The following is a 19,188-nucleotide window of genomic DNA, read 5'->3' as shown; positions in this document are numbered from 1 at the left end:
AGAAGTCGGTAGGAGTATAACTATCAGTCCATGAAAAAATGATTTTTTCCAGTGGATATTCTAGTTCCAACATGACTGAGCTAGCAGAGCAGTTTTGTGTTGCTGTGTGTGAATTTATTCACTTTTGGGGAATCACGATGTCTAGAAAACATGATAAGCTCAAGTTGGCTGCTGATAAGGACTAGTTACCGTCAGATCTCATGGATTTCCACTGAAACGGAGAGAATACTAGCAAAAAACTTTTATATTTTGAGAGCAAAATGCTGACAATATGAATACATTTTGATTATACATTTTATTTTGGTGGTAATAGTTGTATAATCACATTATTAATAATGCTTAAATATATGTTAAAAAAATGGCATCCATGCAAAGTTCCTTAAAAATCATTATTTTGCTTAATGAATATTCATTAAAATATAAATGGAAGCTCATAAACGGAATTTTATATTCAGTATTCAATTTCATCATCCTGAAAAACCCCGAATGAGGAATCGTTAAAGGAATTGATAACGTGTAGACACAAACGATTCCGACGGATTGAGTCATTTTGAACTGGTTCCAAATGGGAACCGGTTCTCGATTCCCAACCCTACATCTGACCACGTTATTTCACCATGCGTCCACACCTTGGACAGGGAGGACAGTCTGTGTTCAGGTGGAGGACCTGTCTCTAACCAGAGGGGGCGCTCTCACACGCCCTCTCTCTCCGGCCTGCAGTGCCGTCCCGTCAGCGTGGGGCGCTCTCACACTGTAAAAAGTCTAACTTGCAGTTGTTCATTCAATCTAATAACTTCCATTGAAAACAGAATAAAATTATTGATTTAATTGTGAAACTCTTTCTTTTTGGATTTTGAGACATCAGTTTTGATTTCTACGGAACTAAATATCCGCCCAAAGGACACAACACTATGTTATTGATTTCTCTCGGACATATTTTTTAGTTCATGTTCAGCAGATAATATTTTTTATTTTGAGTCAAATGTGATTCGCGTGAGATTGTCTTTTTGCATGGCCTGACTGGCAAGAGACATCTTTTATGGATTACACCCGAAAATAAATGTAAGTTGCACAGCAGAAGGATATACACAACTTTTTAGTGTTTTGTGTTGGCAAAATGGCAAAGAATGGCCCCATTTAAGCTGGCTAATCAGCCACCACCAAAGCTAGCTAACGTAGCTAATGTGCAAGCTGGTTAACATTGACAGTCAGGAATGCATGTTGGCCAAAAACCAAAACCCTCGTTATGATAAGGCTACGTTACATTCATGGCTAAACCAACATTACTAACGTTAGCGTTAGCTACATTCTTCATTCCAGACACATTTTTCAAAAGTTAGCTGTGAAACCAGGGCAAATGTTTCAAAAGAAGTGGTTTTTTGTTTGTTTGTTTTGTTTTGTTTTTTTGCAATACGCTTCTCTGGCTATGATGCACTTTGAAAGTTGTTGAAAGAATAAATAATTTTTGAAATAATGTATTGGCCAAGTGTCTTATCTTTTATAGAGTGTAAGATGGGAAATGCGTTGAAATAAAATGAAATGTGAAAAATATAGTTTGATTATGTGTAAATGAATTTACTGGTGTCAACGCAAAAATTAATTATTTATTTGGTTCAATGTAAATAAATTAGGTTGGTTCATTTGGATCAAGACAAAGAATTAAGGTTGGGTCAAGTGCAGTAATATGGTTTACATCAACATAAAAGAATCAGCCCATAACAAGTGACTCAATTTAGATTCTGTTAAGGCAAATATTTTAGATGTGACCACTGAACATCAAATTTTTTAATTTGAGCAAGGTCCGAGCTTCTGCACCAAGCTGCAAAACCACCGCAGGTACGAGGACTCAGCTTACAAGAGACTGAATTCACTTCAGCAGTCACACAGCCCTCCCTCTCTCTCTCTTTCTTTCTCTCTCTCTCTCTCTCTCACACACACACACACACACACACACACACACACACACACACACACTGTTCAGAGTCCCAGGACACAGGCTGCTGGGAGGCGTGTGGTGGCAGTGTAATAGTAGGTGTTAATGTATGCAGGCTGTTAGCGATGTTAAATGGACCCTGACACACACACACACACACACACACACACACACACACACACAGACTCCCTGCAGCCCGACACCAGGACGAGAGAGAGGGAGAGAGAGAGAGAGATAGAGAGAGGCCCTTTCTGTTTGCAGGAGGCTTTAAACTCATCGTTCATGTTTAATTTAATGAATTATATAATGTTATACATCCACAAAGTGGAGTTAATGGGTTAATGTGTTTAAAACAGACAGCAGAGAATCCACTGTGATTAAATCTGATCTTTGAATTAAGCACAGTAACACTTCCTGACATTTTCATTTAAGCAGCAGTCTGTTCTCTATCTGCTTCATTGGTCTGCTCTCGTCTGTTCTTAACTGTTTCCTGCTGCACAGGAAGTGACGTGATTTTCTGCCAAATCCTAGAGATTTAAATCTGACCTGCGTCCACTGTCTGCTGTGATATAAAACAAACAAAACACAGTGCAGGTTAGTGCTGTGTCCAGCGGGGGCAGCACTGAGCTAAACAGCCTGCAGGTCAGTGTTGTGTCCAGCGGGGGCAGCACTGAGCTAAACAGAGCAGAATCTGTGTGGGTCAGTGGGGCTCAATGCTCTAAACTGATCAGTCCATTTGATCCAGATATTGATCAGTAACTGGACTGTTCCTGTCCATATTTCTGCTGCAGACAGGATTATAAACTGAAATTATAATCCATGGCTGTAAAATGCTGTGAGTTTGAGCAGATTTGCACTGGCATTGAGGCTCTGAGCTGCTGACTGGCTGCAGAACCACAGGAGCTGTCAGACCTCATTTTACATCTTGGAACAAACAACAAACTGAACTTTGAGGCTAACTGCGAAACTGTGTGCAAAAAGGGACGCCGGCGCCTGTTTTGTTTGAGAAAACTGTCCACATTTAACACTTTGACCTTGTTTTATCGTGCTTTTATAGAATCAGTTTTATCTTTCTGTCTTGTTTCATGGTTTGGAAACGTGTCCTTCAAAAACAAAAACTGTTTAAACCAAATTGTGAAATGGTCGAGCGAGCTGACTGGAGAGTCTCAGCTTCATCCAGAATCCCTGCGTGCTAAACAGGTACAGAGGACAGATGGCTGGATAAGGTGACTCCCACCCTCTGAATGGGGAGTTTCAGCTGCTCCCTTCAGGTCGGAGGTTCATGGTACCTGCTTGTAAAACCAAACGCTTCAAAAGCAGCTTTGTACCAGCAGCCATCAGTGCTGTTAACAAGCGAGAGAAACTACAACATAACTTATGTATTTATTTCTTGTACTGTTTCTTTTACTTTGTCTTTAGTCACTTTGTCTTGTCCTGTGTTGTTTAATGTGTTTATAATAGGAGATGACTCACTAGGTACCAAGGGTACCACGGGTACAATAAAATGATCTGAATCTGAATCTGACCTGTTTCCTCCTGACTTCATCTCGTCGTTTTATTGGGATTTTATTCACATGGTTGATGTTTCAGCCTCGTGTTCGTGTTTCATCTTTTCCCTGTTTGCTCCAGGTGACCGGCCCGCAGGGACCGGGGCGGCTGGACTGGGATCAGCTCGGATGCCTCAGCGCAGCAAACAGCTGCAGGAGCAGCAGGAGCAGCGCAGGAGGAGCAGCAGGAGGAGCAGGAGCAGCAGGAGGAGCGCAGGAGGAACTAGGCCAGAATCAAGTTAATAAATAAAAAAGGAGAGCGTAAGAGAGTGAAGCCTCTGAGAGCACAGCCCTACATTTTAGCTGCTCGGTATTTTTAGTCGTGCCGAAGCCGTAAAGCTGCTCCATGAAGTGACTGGAAGCTGCTGGAGGCCTGGCAGACGGTTAACCCTCGGAGCGCCGCCGAGCGAGCGCTTCCTGCCGGGATGGGTGGCCGGACGCAGCCGCAGGCCCTCGGAATGCTGGGAAACCTGAGCAACAACAGATTTCTTTAAAAAAGACAATCAGCAACTTAGGAAGAAATGATCTGAGAATTTGAATATGAAGGTAAAAAAATACATATACATAAATAATAATAATGACTGATAATTATATATTTAAATTCTGTTACAGAAAAAATGGGAACATTTTCAGGTCATTGTCTATTTATTTACTTATTTGCTGTTTCTCAGGTCGCCGCCTTGTAACGTTTTATTAATTTCTTGCTGTATTTGGTAATGCTCATGGATTTTTTCCATGTTTTTAAAGAAATGTGCTGAAGCTGCTCAGGTTTCACAGACACAGCGTGATCGTTCCTGATTAATCTGCATCATCATCATCATCATCATCAGCGCCTCTGGATTCTTCATCTCATCAGAACGAAGCCGTCTTGCACCGAGAGCTAAACTGTGGGCCTCAACACTGCCAGCAGGGGGCGCTCCTCGCCTCCTGCTGGACCGGGACGCTCTGATTGGACGGGCTGTGGTGAAGCGAGGTCGTGTGTATTCTGGAGAACACGCAGTGTGTTTCTGCTGCAGAGAGTGTGTGTGTGTGTGTGTGTGTGAGCAGCCCATGTCGGTTCATTCATCGACCCAGCATGCATCTGTCATATTCAAATAAAATCACATCTGAGAAAAGGTTTTTTTTTTTTTTTTTTTGCAAGCTACAAAGAGCAAGAGGATAATAAATGCTGCTGGATATGGAGAGCATACACACCTCCTGTTTTTACAGCCACACTCCCTGAAACGGCCCTCGCCGCCTGTGCAGAAGCTAATTGATGTCCAGAAGACGTTCGCAGGCAGAGAGCGGGTTCTGATTTAATTTAACAGCTCTGACAGAAATGGGCCTTTCAGTCTGAGGCCTTTGGAACGGCCTTGATGTGGAAGTAAAAATGTGCAATAACTAGTACCTAATGACTAACAATTTCAAATGCAGCTTCAAACAATTATTCAAGCACAATTACAAAATAGAGGAGCTTGAAAAGTGGAAAAAAAACAGTGTGAATATGTATTAGTTTTTCCCTTCTGTTTATGTTTTTGATGGAGTGATTTGAGTTTGTGAGGAAGCAGATCAGCTGTTTGCTTCTCCAACACGTCGTGTGTTTCCTGCACGGCGACTCTCTGACTGACTTCTTCATTTTGCTGAGGAGCCCGTGGTCGGCCCCTCAGGGCCCCCGGGGGCCTCAGCTGCGCTCCTGGTGTCAGGCTGCGTGGACGTCACCGCCACCGAGCAAAAGAAAAATAGCACAAAAGAATTGTACAATTCTAAAAGGTTGCAAGAAAACTATCCTTATAATTCTTAGTGATATATTTAAAGATCAGATCAGTGATGCTGGATGGACGTCAGATTTCTGACCTTTAAACCTGAGAAATTCACATGCTGTCTTTGGAGAACACGGGAAAAAGACGATGAGCAAATGAGCATGAAATGACCTGAAATGAGCAAGGAATTAATTAATTAACAAAAAAAAATTACTAAACATATTTTTAAACAATTGTAAAAACAAACAAAAACCCATAAAACTCTATAACTATTACCTTATAGTATTAATATTATTAAAATTATGTTACAGGAAACATAACAAGGAAACAAATCTTTTTATATTTGTTATGAATAATAATAATGCAAATATGATGAAATGAATAAATACCTAAATACAACAAAGTAATCACAAAGAAGTGGAACAGAAGGGAAGCTGGAAAAGGCAGCAGGGCTGGTTCAGGGTGAAGGAGGCTCCTCCGCTTTATTGACCGCTGGGACTGCACGTCATGATGAGCAGTGACTTAAATAAGGTTTTCTACAAAGATACAACATACAAAACTGTTAAATATATAATTTTAGGCTTTTGAAAATACATTTAATGCTTCTTCATCCCGAACAGAGCTGACAGGGCCGCCGACCAGGGAAACAGCCGTGGCACACAGGTGCAGTCCACCTGACTCATACATGTGTTTCTCATTATTAACCTGTATACAATATTACTTTGTGCAATAAGTCACTTATATCACAATGTGTGTGTGTGTGTGTGTGTGTGTGTGTGTGTGTGTGTGTGTGTCCAGTCAGTGTTCAGCACGCGCATGTTCCGTTGTTCCTCCTCGTCCTTGGAGACGTGGCGTGGATGGATGTGTTCGTCTTTGGTCGATGAAAACATCTCATAGTTTTTGTGCCAAATGAAAAAGCGTCTCTTTGCAGTGTCTGCAGCGTCTGCAGCGTTCACGAGACGCTTTTCAAAATCCTCCGGAAACACAAATGTCACACCGTCACACCGCGTCCAGTACAATCCATGAATATCCAAGTTTCCCAGGTGAAGTTGTGGTTCCTGAACGCCACTGCAGTGCAGCACGGCAGGACGAGGGGCAACATCAGGCCCGTGGCTCCGGGGGCGGCCGGTGGCTGGGCGGCGGACGCTCTGCTTGGCGGTGGGGGACGGACGGCAGGAAGCGACTCACACCCATTCGTGCTGTCGGGAGCGTGGGACACGGCCGCTGTCAGGACACCTGAGGAGGAACAAGAGCCTGCTGTTAAAGGGGCAGTATGAAAAATTCCTGAGGGTCAGCATGAAGTGAGAACCTATGAGCCTCAAAGTTGAAAAGGCTCCACTTGGCCTGTCACCATAAATTTGCTGAGCAATTAATTGCGTCAGAAATTATTGCGACAATATTGCGTAATGTGCTTTTGACACAATTTTTATTATTGTTGTAATTTTGACATTTCAGACCATTCTTCAAACATATATTATGATAATAAAGGCATAATGATGCAAGTACACCCTTTTAAAAGAGAAATAATCATTTATTCAACAAGAATCTTTAAAAATGTAAACAAGAAAATTTAAATATCCAAAATAAATAAGTTGTAAAAATACCTTGCCAGAGAGAGACGAGGAAAACAAACACGCATGAATGTGGCAATTAATTGCGGTCAGAAAAATTACTGTCTTCATTTAAATTTACTGTGCAATTATCTGACTTATTGCAAAAGGCCTGCAGCTGATCCCCTCAGCAGATTCTACTCTGACATGGGATTCAGGAACAAGGAGATCCTGCTGATCTGAGCCCAGAATCAGCAGATTGTTTTCTTCTGAATCAGCCCAAGTCACAGCAACGTCTCTTCAGAGTCCAGATGCTGAGGAGGAGGTTGGGGTTCTGGACTCAGACCAGCAGGATTTCCTTCAGACTGGATCCCACAGGAGGAGGACAAACTAGCGTTCAGAGGAGGAAGAAAAATAAAATTTGGATTTAAAAATGTTTTTTTCACCTTTCCCTTCATGAGTGGCTGTATGCTTACATATGTACTTGTCAAATCAGTTCAAAGTGGTGAGACTGCAGGGAAAAACTGTTATTATTATACTTAAGAAATCAGCAAAAATAACAGTGGAATAATGGAAAACCTAACAAAAAATTTGTGGCACATCAGTTAAAAAGACGCACACACAAAAAGCCCCACCGCCCCTCACCCCAAAAAAAAAAAAAAAAAAAAAAGGATTCAGGGGGGTGATTGTCATATGCACAAATAAAAAAATTATGAATGCAATGAATTCTTAGATAAATTTCTTAAATAAAAAATAAAAATACAAGAAAACTACATTATATGTATTATAATTAAAAAGATGAGGTGAGGAGGCGGCGAGGTGGGAGCGGCGCCTCAGCAGAGCGCTCCTTAATCACTTCCAGGTGAAGCTGGGAAGCAGCTCGGGGCCGCCGGCCGCTGAATTATTCATGGCCGTCGTGCCGGAGTCAGACGAGGACAGGCTGGATTACAGCCGGACCGCCGCTCATCTAATCCCATCCAGCTGCCAATAACAGTAATAATTTATTTTATTTATTCTGCTGTGTGTCACAAATGTCTGTAATGTTTGTAAATTGCAACATTGTTTAAAATTCAGCTTCCGACACTCGGAGAGCTGTCGGTGTTTTGACCCCCGTGGCGTTTCGTGATCATTACGGCGTGGAAAGCGGGCTGTAATTTCCTGCCACAAAGGTGTAATCACGCGTCGCCGAGGAAAACAGATTTCATTTGCGGCTCGCTGCATTCAGCTAGCCTGCAGTTAGTGCCTCCTCCCAGAGCCGTCCTTGAAAAGTGGTTGACCTTTGCAGTCTGTCCTTGTGTGTGTGTGTGTGTGTGTGTGTGTGTGTGCCGTCTGTCTGTCTGTCTGCAGGCCTGAAATCACAGAGAAGGCACTTTGCATTCATTTCCAGCCTCTCTCCCAGGGAGAGGAGTGGAGCATGAGCCGACTCAATCAAAAACAAAATCCAATTCTCCTTGGAGAGAAGGACGACAGTTTGTTGTGAATGAGAACGACCGGCTCACACAGATTTGGAGCTGAACGTCCTGAACAATCACAAAACAAAAGAAACAAGACGGTAACTGCTCCTGCTGGCCTTAAAACAAGACATGCAGAACATCTCACTTTAATTTCAGCGGGACGGGAAGCTCCAGCTCACATCCTGAAGAGTTTCAACACAAGGTGAAGAGAACGAGAGAACGAGGCAGGGAGAACAAAATAAAACGCTGAAAGAAACTTGTTTTTACTGTTTTACTGTTACGGCCACAAAGTTTCTAAAAATAAAACCTGTTTGGCAACATGAACCAATGAGAGCAGTCGACTGTTACAGGCATCGTCACGTCTGTTACATCGTCGCGTCTGTTACATCGTCACGCCTGTTACATCGTCACGCCTCTTACATCGTCACGTCTGTTACATCGTCTGTTACGCCTGTTACATCGTCACGTCTGTTACAGCGTCACGTCTGTTACATCATCACGCCTGTTACATCGTCACACCTGTTACAGCGTCACGTCTGTTACATCATCATGCCTCTTACATCGTCACACCTGTTACGGCGTCACGCCTGTAACATAGTCACACCTGTTACGGCGTCATGCCTGTTTCATCGTCACTCCTGTTACGGCGTCACGCCTGTTACATTGTCACGTCTGTTACATCATCACGTCTGTTATATCGTCACGTCTGTTACATCGTCACTCCTGTTACGGCGTCACACCTGTTACATCGTCACGTCTGTTACATCGTCACGTCTGTTACATCGTCACGTCTGTTACATCATCACGCCTGTTACATCGTCACGTCTGTTACATCGGCACGCCTGTAACATCGGCACGTCTGTTACATCGGCACGTCTGTTACGCCGTCACGCCTGTAACATTGTCACGCCTGTTACGTCGTCACGTCTGTTACATTGTCTGTTACGCCTGTTACATTGTCACTCCTGTTACGGCGTCACGCCTGTTACATTGTCACGTCTGTTACATCATCACGCCTGTTACATCGTCACACCTGTTATAGCGTCACGTCTGTTACATCGTCACATCTGTTACATCGTCACGCCTGTTGCATCGTCACGTCTGTTACATCATCACGTCTGTTACATCGTCACGTCTGTTACATCGTCACGCCCGTTACATCGTCACGTCTGTTACATCGTCACGTCTATTACGGCGTCACGTCTGTTACATTGTCATGTCCGTTACATCGTCACGTCTGGTCCATCGTCTGTTACGCCTGTTACATTGTCACGTCTGTTACATCGTCACGTCTGTTACATCGTCACGTCTGTTACGCCGTCACGCCTGTTGCATCGTCACGTCTGTTACATCGTCACGTCTGTTACATCGTCACGCCTGTTACATCGTCACGTCTGTTACAGCGTCACGTCTGTTACATCATCACGCCTGTTACATCGTCACACTTGTTATAGCGTCACGTCTGTTACATCGTCACGTCTCTTACATCGTCACGCCTGTTGCATCGTCACGTCTGTTACATCGTCACGTCTGTTACATCGTCACGCCCGTTACATCGTCACGTGTATTACATCGTCACGTCTGTTACGGCGTCATGTCTGTTACATTGTCACGTCCGTTACATCGTCACCTCTGGTACATTGTCTGTTACACCTGTTACATTGTCAAACCTGTTACATCGTCACGTCTGTTACATCATCACGTCTGTTATAACGTCACATCTGTTACATCGTCACTCTTGTTACGGTGTCACGCCTGTTACATCGTCACGTCTGTTACATTGTCACGTCTGTTACATCATCACGTCTGTTACATCGTCTGTTACGCCTGTTACATTGTCATGTCCGTTACATCGTCACGTCTGGTCCATCGTCTGTTACGCCTGTTACATCGTCACATCGGTTACATTGTCACGTCTGTTACATCGTCACGTCTGTTACATCATCACGTCTGTTACATCGTCTGTTACGCCTGTTACATTGTCACGTCCGTTACATCGTCACGTCCGTTACATCGTCATGCCTGTTATATCGTCACGCCTGTTACATTGTCACGCCTGTTACATTGTCACGTCTGTTACGTCGTCACGTCTGTTACGTCGTCACGTCTGTTACGTCGTCACGTCTGTTACGTCGTCACGTCTGTTACGTCGTCTGTTACGCCTGTTACATCGTCACGCCTGTTACATCTTCACGCCTGTTACATCGTCACGCCTGTTACATCGGCACGTCTGTTACATCATCACGTCCGTTACATCATCATGTCCGTTACATCGTCACATCCGTTACGTCGTCACGTCCGTTACATCATCTGTTACGCCCGTTACATCGTCTGTTACGCCTGTTACATCGTCACGCCTGTTACATCGTCACGTCTGTTACATCGTCACGCCAGTTACATCGTCACGCCTGTTACATCGTCACGTCTGTTACATCGTCACGTCTGTTACATCGCCACCCCTGTTACATCGTCACACCTGTTACATCGTCACGTCTGTTACATTGTCACGTCTGTTACATTGTCACGTCCGCTACATCGTCACGTCTGGTACATCGTCTGTTACGCCTGTTACATTGTCAAACCTGTTACATCGTCACGTCTGTTCCGTCGTCACGCCTGTTACGTCGTCACGCCTGTTACGTCGTCACGTCTGTTACGTCGTCACGTCTGTTACGTCGTCACGCCTGTTACGTCGTCACGCCTGTTACATCGTCACGCCTGTTACATTGTCACGCCTGTTACGTCGTCACGTCTGTTACGTCGTCACGTCTGTTACGTCGTCACGTCTGTTACATCGTCACGTCTGTTACGTCGTCTGTTACGCCTGTTACATCGTCACGCCTGTTACATCGTCACGCCTGTTACATCTTCACGCCTGTTACATCGTCACGCCTGTTACATCGGCACGTCTGTTACATCATCACGTCCGTTACATCATCATGTCCGTTACATCGTCACATCCGTTACGTCGTCACGTCCGTTACATCATCTGTTACGCCCGTTACATCGTCTGTTACGCCTGTTACATCGTCACGCCTGTTACATCGTCACGTCTGTTACGTCGTCACGTCTGTTACGTCGTCACGTCTGTTACGTCGTCATGTCTGTTACGTCGTCACGCCTGTAACATCGTCACGCCTGTTACGTCGTCACGTCTGTTATGTCGTCACGTCTGTTACATCGTCACGTATGTTACATCGTCACGTCCGTTACATCGTCACGTCAGTTACATCGTCTGTTACGCCTGTTACATCGTCACGCCTGTTACATCATCACGTCTGTTACATCGTCACGCCTGTTACATCTTCACGTCTGTTACATCGTCACGCCTGTTACATCGTCACGTCTGTTATGGCGTCATGTCTGTTACATTGTCACGTCCGTTACATCGTCACCTCTGGTACATTGTCTGTTACACCTGTTACATTGTCAAACCTGTTACATCGTCACGTCTGTTACATCATCACGTCTGTTATAACGTCACATCTGTTACATCGTCACGTATGTTACATCGTCACGTCCGTTACATCCTCACGCCTGTTACATCGTCAGGCCTGTTACGTCGTCACGCCTGTTACATCGTCAGGCCTGTTACATCGTCACGCCTGTTACATCGTCACACCTGTTACGTCGTCACGTCTGTTACGTCGTCACGTCTGTTACGTCGTCACGTCTGTTACATCGTCACGTCTGTTACATCGTCTGTTACGCCTGTTACATCGTCACGCCTGTTACATCGTCATGCCTGTTACATCATCACACCTGTTACATCTTCACGCCTGTTACATCGTCACGTATGTTACATCGTCACATCCCTTACATCATCTGTTATGCCTGTTACATCGTCACGCCTGTTACATCGTCACGCCTGTTACATCGTCACGCCTGTTACATCATCATGCCTGTTACATCGGCACGTCTGTTACATCGTCACGCCTGTAACATCAGCACGTCTGTTACATCGTCACGTCTGTTACGTCGTCACGCCTGTAACATCGTCACGCCTGTTACGTCGTCACGCCTGTTACGTCGTCACGTCTGTTACGTCGTCACGTCTGTAACGTCGTCACGCCTGTTACATCTTCACGCCTGTTACATCGTCACGTCTGTTACATCGTCACGTATGTTAAATCGTCACGTCCGTTACATCGTCTGTTACGCCTGTTACATCGTCACGCCTGTTACATCGTCACGTCTGTTACATCGTCACGCCTGTTACATCTTCACGCCTGTTACATCTTCACGCCTGTTACATCGTCACGTCTGTTACATCGTCACGCCTGTTACATCGTCACGTCTGTTACATCGTCATGCCTGTTACATCGTCATGTCTGTTACATCGTCACGTCTGTTACGGTCTCATGTCTGTTACATCGTCATGTCTGTTACAGCCTCATGTCTGTTACGGCGTTGTGGCATCACCACCAGCACTAGATTAAGAGATAAAGGGGTAGATTGAAATGTTGAGGCCCTACAGGGTTAGATCTAACTAGTGTTCATATCTTGTGTAAGCCTGGCCCACTGGAGAGCACTTAGGATTCATTTATGGTCATGTCTGTGCTGGTGGTTGGTGTTTTTCCTGTGTGGGTGTGGTTGGAGGGAGTTTTGAAATGGAAGGAATGTTTGGGGTGGAGGGAGAAAAAAGGAGAACAAAGGAAAAGAGGGAGCAGAAAGGGGAGAGATTTATAATGTGTTAAATTAATAAAATTATTCTCAAGCAGAGGAAGAGTCAGGTCTGATAGGTTCCCCTGCGCTGAAAACCTCCAAGCAAGAGTGAACGCTGTGTTGTACAGTAACGCTTAGGACTTCATCCTATCTTCCACTCCCTGGAAATATCTGCTGGTGAGATTGTGGCCTTTTTTGTCTTTTTTGCAATGCATTGCTGTTTTCAGTTATATTTTTGCATTTTGAAGGGTATTTTTGCCTAATTGGAAGGATTTTTTGATTTGGACCGAATTCTTTCAGTTTTTTATGGACATATGGACTCTGCCAGAGACAATGAAAAAGTAATTAACTGCATGCTGATCTCCTTTGTTAAATAAAATTGTTTTTTTTGACAGTGCCATCTTTGATTCTTTAGTTTGAAAGTATACATATGATTTAGTCTTCCTAACCTGGTACTAACAGTTAACCAATTTGCAGTAGGATCCTGAAAACCTTTGGTAACTAGGCTTTTAATATAAGGCTGATTGTTACAGCGTCACGTCTGTTACGGCGTCACGCCTGTTAGAAATGACTTCCTCGTCAACTGTTCAAGGCGGAACGCTCAGGATTTCCATAAAAACATAAAAAGTCCCGTCATCATCACCAGGGAGCAGCTAGAAGTGTGTGTGTGTGTGTGTGTGTGTGTGTGTGTGTGTGTGTCTGCTGACACCTTTCCACAGTTTGTTAATTTATGTTCATTGTTGAATTGTATGTTGATTTGTATGTTAATTACTTCCAGTTCCTGAAGCTTGCAGAGAGATCAACAGTATGGAGTCTGTATACTAAACACACTAAAAGCTGCTAAGCAAATGTGATTATGTACTCTGACCCCTGTCCAGTGTATTCTACTGCTTATGATTTAATAAGTTATAATGGGACTGGGAGTCGGTTATGAGTCTGTTGTCTCCCAGTTCATCATCTCACATGTTGTATACTTGATGAGTCTACATTATGCAGCAGGTTGCATGTTAAACTGTTTGTACCTTTTCATTCATGTGTGTACAATCTATATGCATAATGTATGTATCATATGTATTTCATGGTGAAGCCTCCATAGCATCACAGAAGAGAAAAATTCACTTCCTAGTTCAGAGTGAGATATTCAGTGATTTGATACTGTCAGGTCTTCTGTGAGAGTCGGGTTTGTTGGCCCGGCAGCAGTCCGTCGCCGTTTGAGCCCAAAGATTTTGGCGAGTCATTTTGTCTCTTTGCATCGAGACTGGAAGTTTGACCAAAGCATCGTAAAACAAAACAAAACAAAACACTTCAGTCTCCAGAGAACTGAGTGAATACTGCCCCGCCCACAACGCCCCGCCCACCTGCCCCGCAGTGTGTTGTGTTTGAGTGTGTGTGTGTGTGTGTGTGTGTGTGCTGTGTGTGAATGTGTTTGAGTGCGTGTGTGTGTGTGTGCTGTGTGTGAGTGAGTGTGTGTGTGTGTGTGTGTGTGTGTGTGTGTGTGTGTGTGTGCGCTGTGTGGCAGCGTCCTGCCTCCTGCCTGTCAGCCGGCGTCGGGCTCGCGGGCTACTGCCTTGCTGCGGCGGCAGAGTCAGCCCTGCGCTCTGATTGGCTCCGCTAAAGCCCGACGGCCCAATGGGATCAATTACAGGAAGAGGATCAGCCCGTGGCGCCTGTCAGACGCTCGTCTCTGCGCCGTTTCCTCGTGTCCCCAAACGGGACACGCTGCAGAGCCGAGCGGCGACAGACTCTTGGGACAGGAAGTGTTGCATCACACGGTGCCGCTGAACCCCCCCCCCCACACACACACACACACACCTCTCTGCACACCAGGTGAAACATCTGCCAGCGGGATGAGATCATCTGAGATCATCTGAGATCACCTGAGATCATCTGAGATCACCAGAGATCACCTGAGATCACCAGAGATCATCTGAGATCACCTGAGATCACCTGAGATCATCTGAGATCACCAGAGATCACCTGAGATCACCAGAGATCACCTGAGATCACCTGAGATCGTCCTCCTCTGTTCATAACTGCATCCTGAAACAGGTGACACCAGAAATCATAAAATGTTTGGACCAATCAGCATGCTTTGGAGAAACTGTAGGCGTGGCTAAGATGATGATGACACAAGTGCATGTCCCTGCACCAATTTACTGTGTCACCTGAACGCATCAGTTCATGGTGTCACCTGAACGCATCAGTTCACCGTGTCACCTGAACGCATCAGTTCACCGTGTCACCTGAACGCATCAGTTAACGGTGTTACCTAAATGCATCAGTTGACAGTGTCACCTGAACGCAGTGTGTACCTGAACGCAGCATGTGACATGCTGCATACAGGTGACATGCTGTGTTCAGGTACACACTGCGTACCTGAACACAGCATGAACACAGCATCTCACCTCAGCATGCATTTTGTCACCTGAACACAGCATGTCACCTAAACGCAGCGTGTACCTGAACGCAGCATGTAACTTGAATGCAGCGTGTACCTGAATGCATGTCACCTGAACGCAGCATGTCACCTGAACGCAGCATGTCACCTGAATGCAGCATGTACCTGAATGCAGCATGTAACTTGAATGCAGCGTGTACCTGAATGCATGTCACCTGAACGCAGCATGTCACTTGAACGCAGCGTGTACCTGAACGCAGCATGTCACTTGAACGCAGCGTGTACCTGAACGCAGCATGTCACTTGAACGCAGCATGTCACTTGAACGCAGCGTGTACCTGAACGCAGCATGTCACTTGAACGCAGCATGTCACTTGAATGCAGCGTGTACCTGAACACAGCGTGTACCTGAACGCAGCGTGTACCTGAACGCAGCGTGTACCTGAACGCAGCGTGTACCTGAACGCAGCATGTCACTTGAACTTGAAAGCAACAGGAGGAGGAGGGGGGGGAGCCGACAGAGAGACAGAGCGCTGCTGACATATTACACCAAACATCACACACACACACACACACACACACACACGGTCCGGTCCGGTCCGGTCCGGTCCGGGTCTTACCGTGGTGGTCTTGACTCGGCCCCCCGGCTGCGTGCAGGTCCAGCCCGACTGGTTGACCAGCAGATCACAGCCTTCATCATCCAGACACGGAGACATGTCGCACCACTGCCTGCTCCTCACTACAGCAGCTGAGAGACAGACAGGGAGAGAGACAGACAGGGAGGGGGAGAGACAGGGAGAGAGAAAGAGAGAGAGGGGGAGAGAGAGACAGAGAGAGACAGGGAGAAACAGGGAGGGGGGGGGGGGGGACAGAGAGAGACAGGGAGAGACAGAGGGAGAGACAGGGAGGAAGGTGAGCCCTTGCTGTGACAGGTCAGGGATGTTCAGGTGGACTGAAGAGACAAACTGCTGCTCTTTTTATTCTCTTCTTGTCTTATTTGTCTTTTTATTGTTTGTTTGTCTGTTTGAGCTCGTTTGCTCATTAAGTTCCAAACAGAATTTCGTTGTGCAGTTGACGATGTCAGTAGCTAACGAGTGAGACGTCTTACATTCCCCCATCTCTGCCGGCGGCTGCACGCGCTCAGTAGAGACCGGGCAGTAAAAAAAATCTCTTTAGACAAAACTATAAGGATGCATTTCTTTCCTTGTGTTTTTTTATATATATTTTCTCTCCTAAATGGTTTGTGACAGTCAAAGTGTGAGCTCCATGTTTCCATGTTTAGCCTTTAGCCTTTAGCAGCAGCACAGTGACCACAGGAGAGAGCAGGACTGACATATTTATAGTATAAAAAATGAAACCTGAACAAATGTGTGCTTTGTCATGATTTCTTTTTTACTGTAAATGCCACGCTGCCCGGGTTAGGGTCAGGGTTAGGGTTAGGGTGGCGCCTCGCTCCGTCTCACCTGCAGCTCCAGTTTCCCTCCGCTCGCTGCTTTAACCAGTTACTTACATGAGAAAACCTGAGGCCGCGTCCAGACCGCCGGCCCAGATCTGTTTGCTGCCGCAGCCAGACCGGCTCCAGACCGGATCCAGACCGGATCCAGACCAGATCCAGACCAGATCCAGACCAGATCCAGACCAGGGGCCTCATTTATAAAACTTTGCGTAGGATCCATACTAAAAGTGTACGTACGCCCAAAAGCCGAAAATGGCGTACGGCCAAAAAAATCCAGACTTATAAAGCCATGCGAATGCACACCTGCAAGCAATTTCCCTTTATAAATCACAGTCCACCTGAAAGTTTGTGGACAAGATTGCGTCTCATCCTCCGCCCACTACACGCCCACATTCAACCATAAATGGCCAATGCAAAGCACCTCATGAATGTTAATGAATATGTAAATGATCCAGCTGACCAATGGTGTGTTAGGGTTAATCACGGCAACCTGCGAGAGAAAGGCGGAAAAAACGGAATTTTACAGATACGGAAATGGAGGTGGTTGTGGGTGAGGTGGAGAGGAGAACGTGTGTGTTATTTGGCAGCCACAGTCATGGCGTTACAAATAAGAGGAAGTGTGGAGAGTGGCAACACGTTACCGCTGTTAAAAAAAAAAAAAAAAAAAAAAAAAAAAAAGGTCGGATTTGAAGGTGGAGGCTAAAATAAGACCCAGTGAGGAGCGTCCGGGCGAGGGGGCCATAGGCGCCGAGGATCCGCCTGTCCCCAGCACCAGTGCGCCCCGAGCGCACGGTGTGTTTGTCAGTGGCCAGGTGCTGACCGACGCTGTTCTGCAAAATCAGAGGAAGACGCTTAGGGCGATGAGTGCCATAGCTGACGAACTTAAAGAAATTAGAATACTTATGTCTAATGTGTGTCTGACGTTATGTCTGAGATAGCAAACACATTAAAAGAATTTGTTAAAAACTGAGCCTTATTGCTGTCTTCTTAAACGCGCTCTGGGGGTTTGGAGAGGGGAGTTAAGAGCCAGTAGCCTGTCACCTACAGCCTGCAGGTGACAGGCTACTGGCAGGCTGCAGGCTATAGCGGAAAAGTGCATCAGTACGTCAGGCTTGAATGGTTAGAATTTCTACAATAAGTTTTATTATTATTATTATTATTATTATTATTATTATTATTATTGACTTACCAAGACGCCAGCAATACGCACGAGTGTCACCACGGTATTTATATGTTTACAGCAATTAGACTGCTTGCCTGAAGCACAAATATCACTGCTGTTTGGAATGTTTGTGATGAAGTGGGTTTACAATGAACGTTTGATATGGAGTGTAAATAAATGTGTGAGACGAATCATGATGCAGTTTGGATTCAGTTCACCATCTGCGTTGCCAAATTCCCCTTGTCTCCAAGATGTGCGTAGGCTTACGGATGCTTCAGAATTTACGTGGAGGACCGCACATTTTTCCGTCAAGTTTTTTTTTTTATAAATCACAACCTTTGCGTGGAAAGTGGCGTACGCCAATTTCAGGCCCCGTTTTGTGCGTACGCAATGTTTATAAATGAGGCCCCAGGACAGTAAAAACCACATGGGATGTGGTTTTTGCAGGTCAGATCCAGGAGACGCCACAGCGACGCCGTCAGATCCCGAGTCAGGGAGGGAAGTGTTTAGTTTCTGTTGGGGATTCAGATTTGTGTTTTATTTTCTTATGGAGGGAAAAGTGTGATGGAGCGCACGCTGGAAAAACATCCAAAAAATAAAACAAATGTATATTTAGAATTATTTATCTGTCCATTGTTTACAAGCACTGCAAACTGAAATTAATCTGAAATTATGCAGAAACACACAACAACATGAGAGCTGTGATCACACGGCGTTCATGCGGCCGGGGGAGACGAGCGGCGAGGTCGACGCAAACTCTTCTTCTACTGTCCTTAAAGCCGCAGAGCGTGTTTACTGAGCATCTTCATCACACATGCAGATCTATTTATAAAGAAATAGGACAGACTCACCGCATTTGCATATCATGGCACCCGATTGGCCCACAGAGAGAAGAGAGAGGGGGTGGGGGGTGCAAGGACCAAGAGAAGTGTGTGTGTGTGTGTGTGTGTGTGTGTGTGTGTGTGTGTGTGTGTGGGGCGGAGGAGGGGGGGGCATGTTCAGGTCTGGGGGGGAAATGATAATTGAGTAGAAAATAGCTAATAAGAAACAAACAGAGCGAGCAGCAGCTGAGCTCTGCAGAGGAGGAGGAAGAGGAGGAAGAGGAGGAAGAGGAGGAAGAGGAGGATGTATGATTATATCAACATGCCATCAGGTCCATGGAGCAGCGAGGTGCTCCTCAGGTGCTCCTCAGGTGCTCCTCAGGCGCTCCTCAGGCGCTCCTCAGGTGCTCCTCAGGTGCTCCTCAGGTGCTCCTCAGGCGCTCCTCAGGTGCTCCTCAGGTGG

At 45.6% G+C, this 19,188-nt stretch overlaps 1 protein-coding gene across 2 annotated transcripts in view; it reads right to left on the bottom strand.

Annotated features, from left to right (window-relative positions):
- Positions 1-5,672: 5,672 nt before the first annotated feature.
- Positions 5,673-19,188, bottom strand: part of LOC115360843 (chemokine-like protein TAFA-5) — a 28,953-nt gene continuing 15,437 nt past the window's right edge. The window contains exons 1-3 of one of the 2 annotated variants that reach the window (XM_030053999.1): positions 16,797-17,015; positions 15,907-16,034; positions 5,673-6,455 (exon numbers count right to left, since the gene is read on the bottom strand). In XM_030053999.1, the coding sequence (XP_029909859.1) occupies positions 6,447-6,455; positions 15,907-16,034; positions 16,797-16,962 (303 nt within the window). In that variant the 5' untranslated portion in view covers positions 16,963-17,015 and the 3' untranslated portion in view covers positions 5,673-6,446. Of the gene's footprint in view, positions 6,456-15,906; positions 16,035-16,796; positions 17,016-19,188 lie in introns of those variants that run through there. The other variant, XM_030053998.1, reaches the window with a different exon arrangement.

Source organism: Myripristis murdjan, chromosome 6 (genome assembly GCF_902150065.1).
Source record: "Myripristis murdjan chromosome 6, fMyrMur1.1, whole genome shotgun sequence".
Taxonomy (NCBI): Eukaryota; Metazoa; Chordata; class Actinopteri; order Holocentriformes; family Holocentridae; genus Myripristis; species Myripristis murdjan.
The sequence above is the reverse complement of the archived record's forward strand: the minus strand, read 5'-3'. Positions and strand labels throughout refer to the sequence as shown.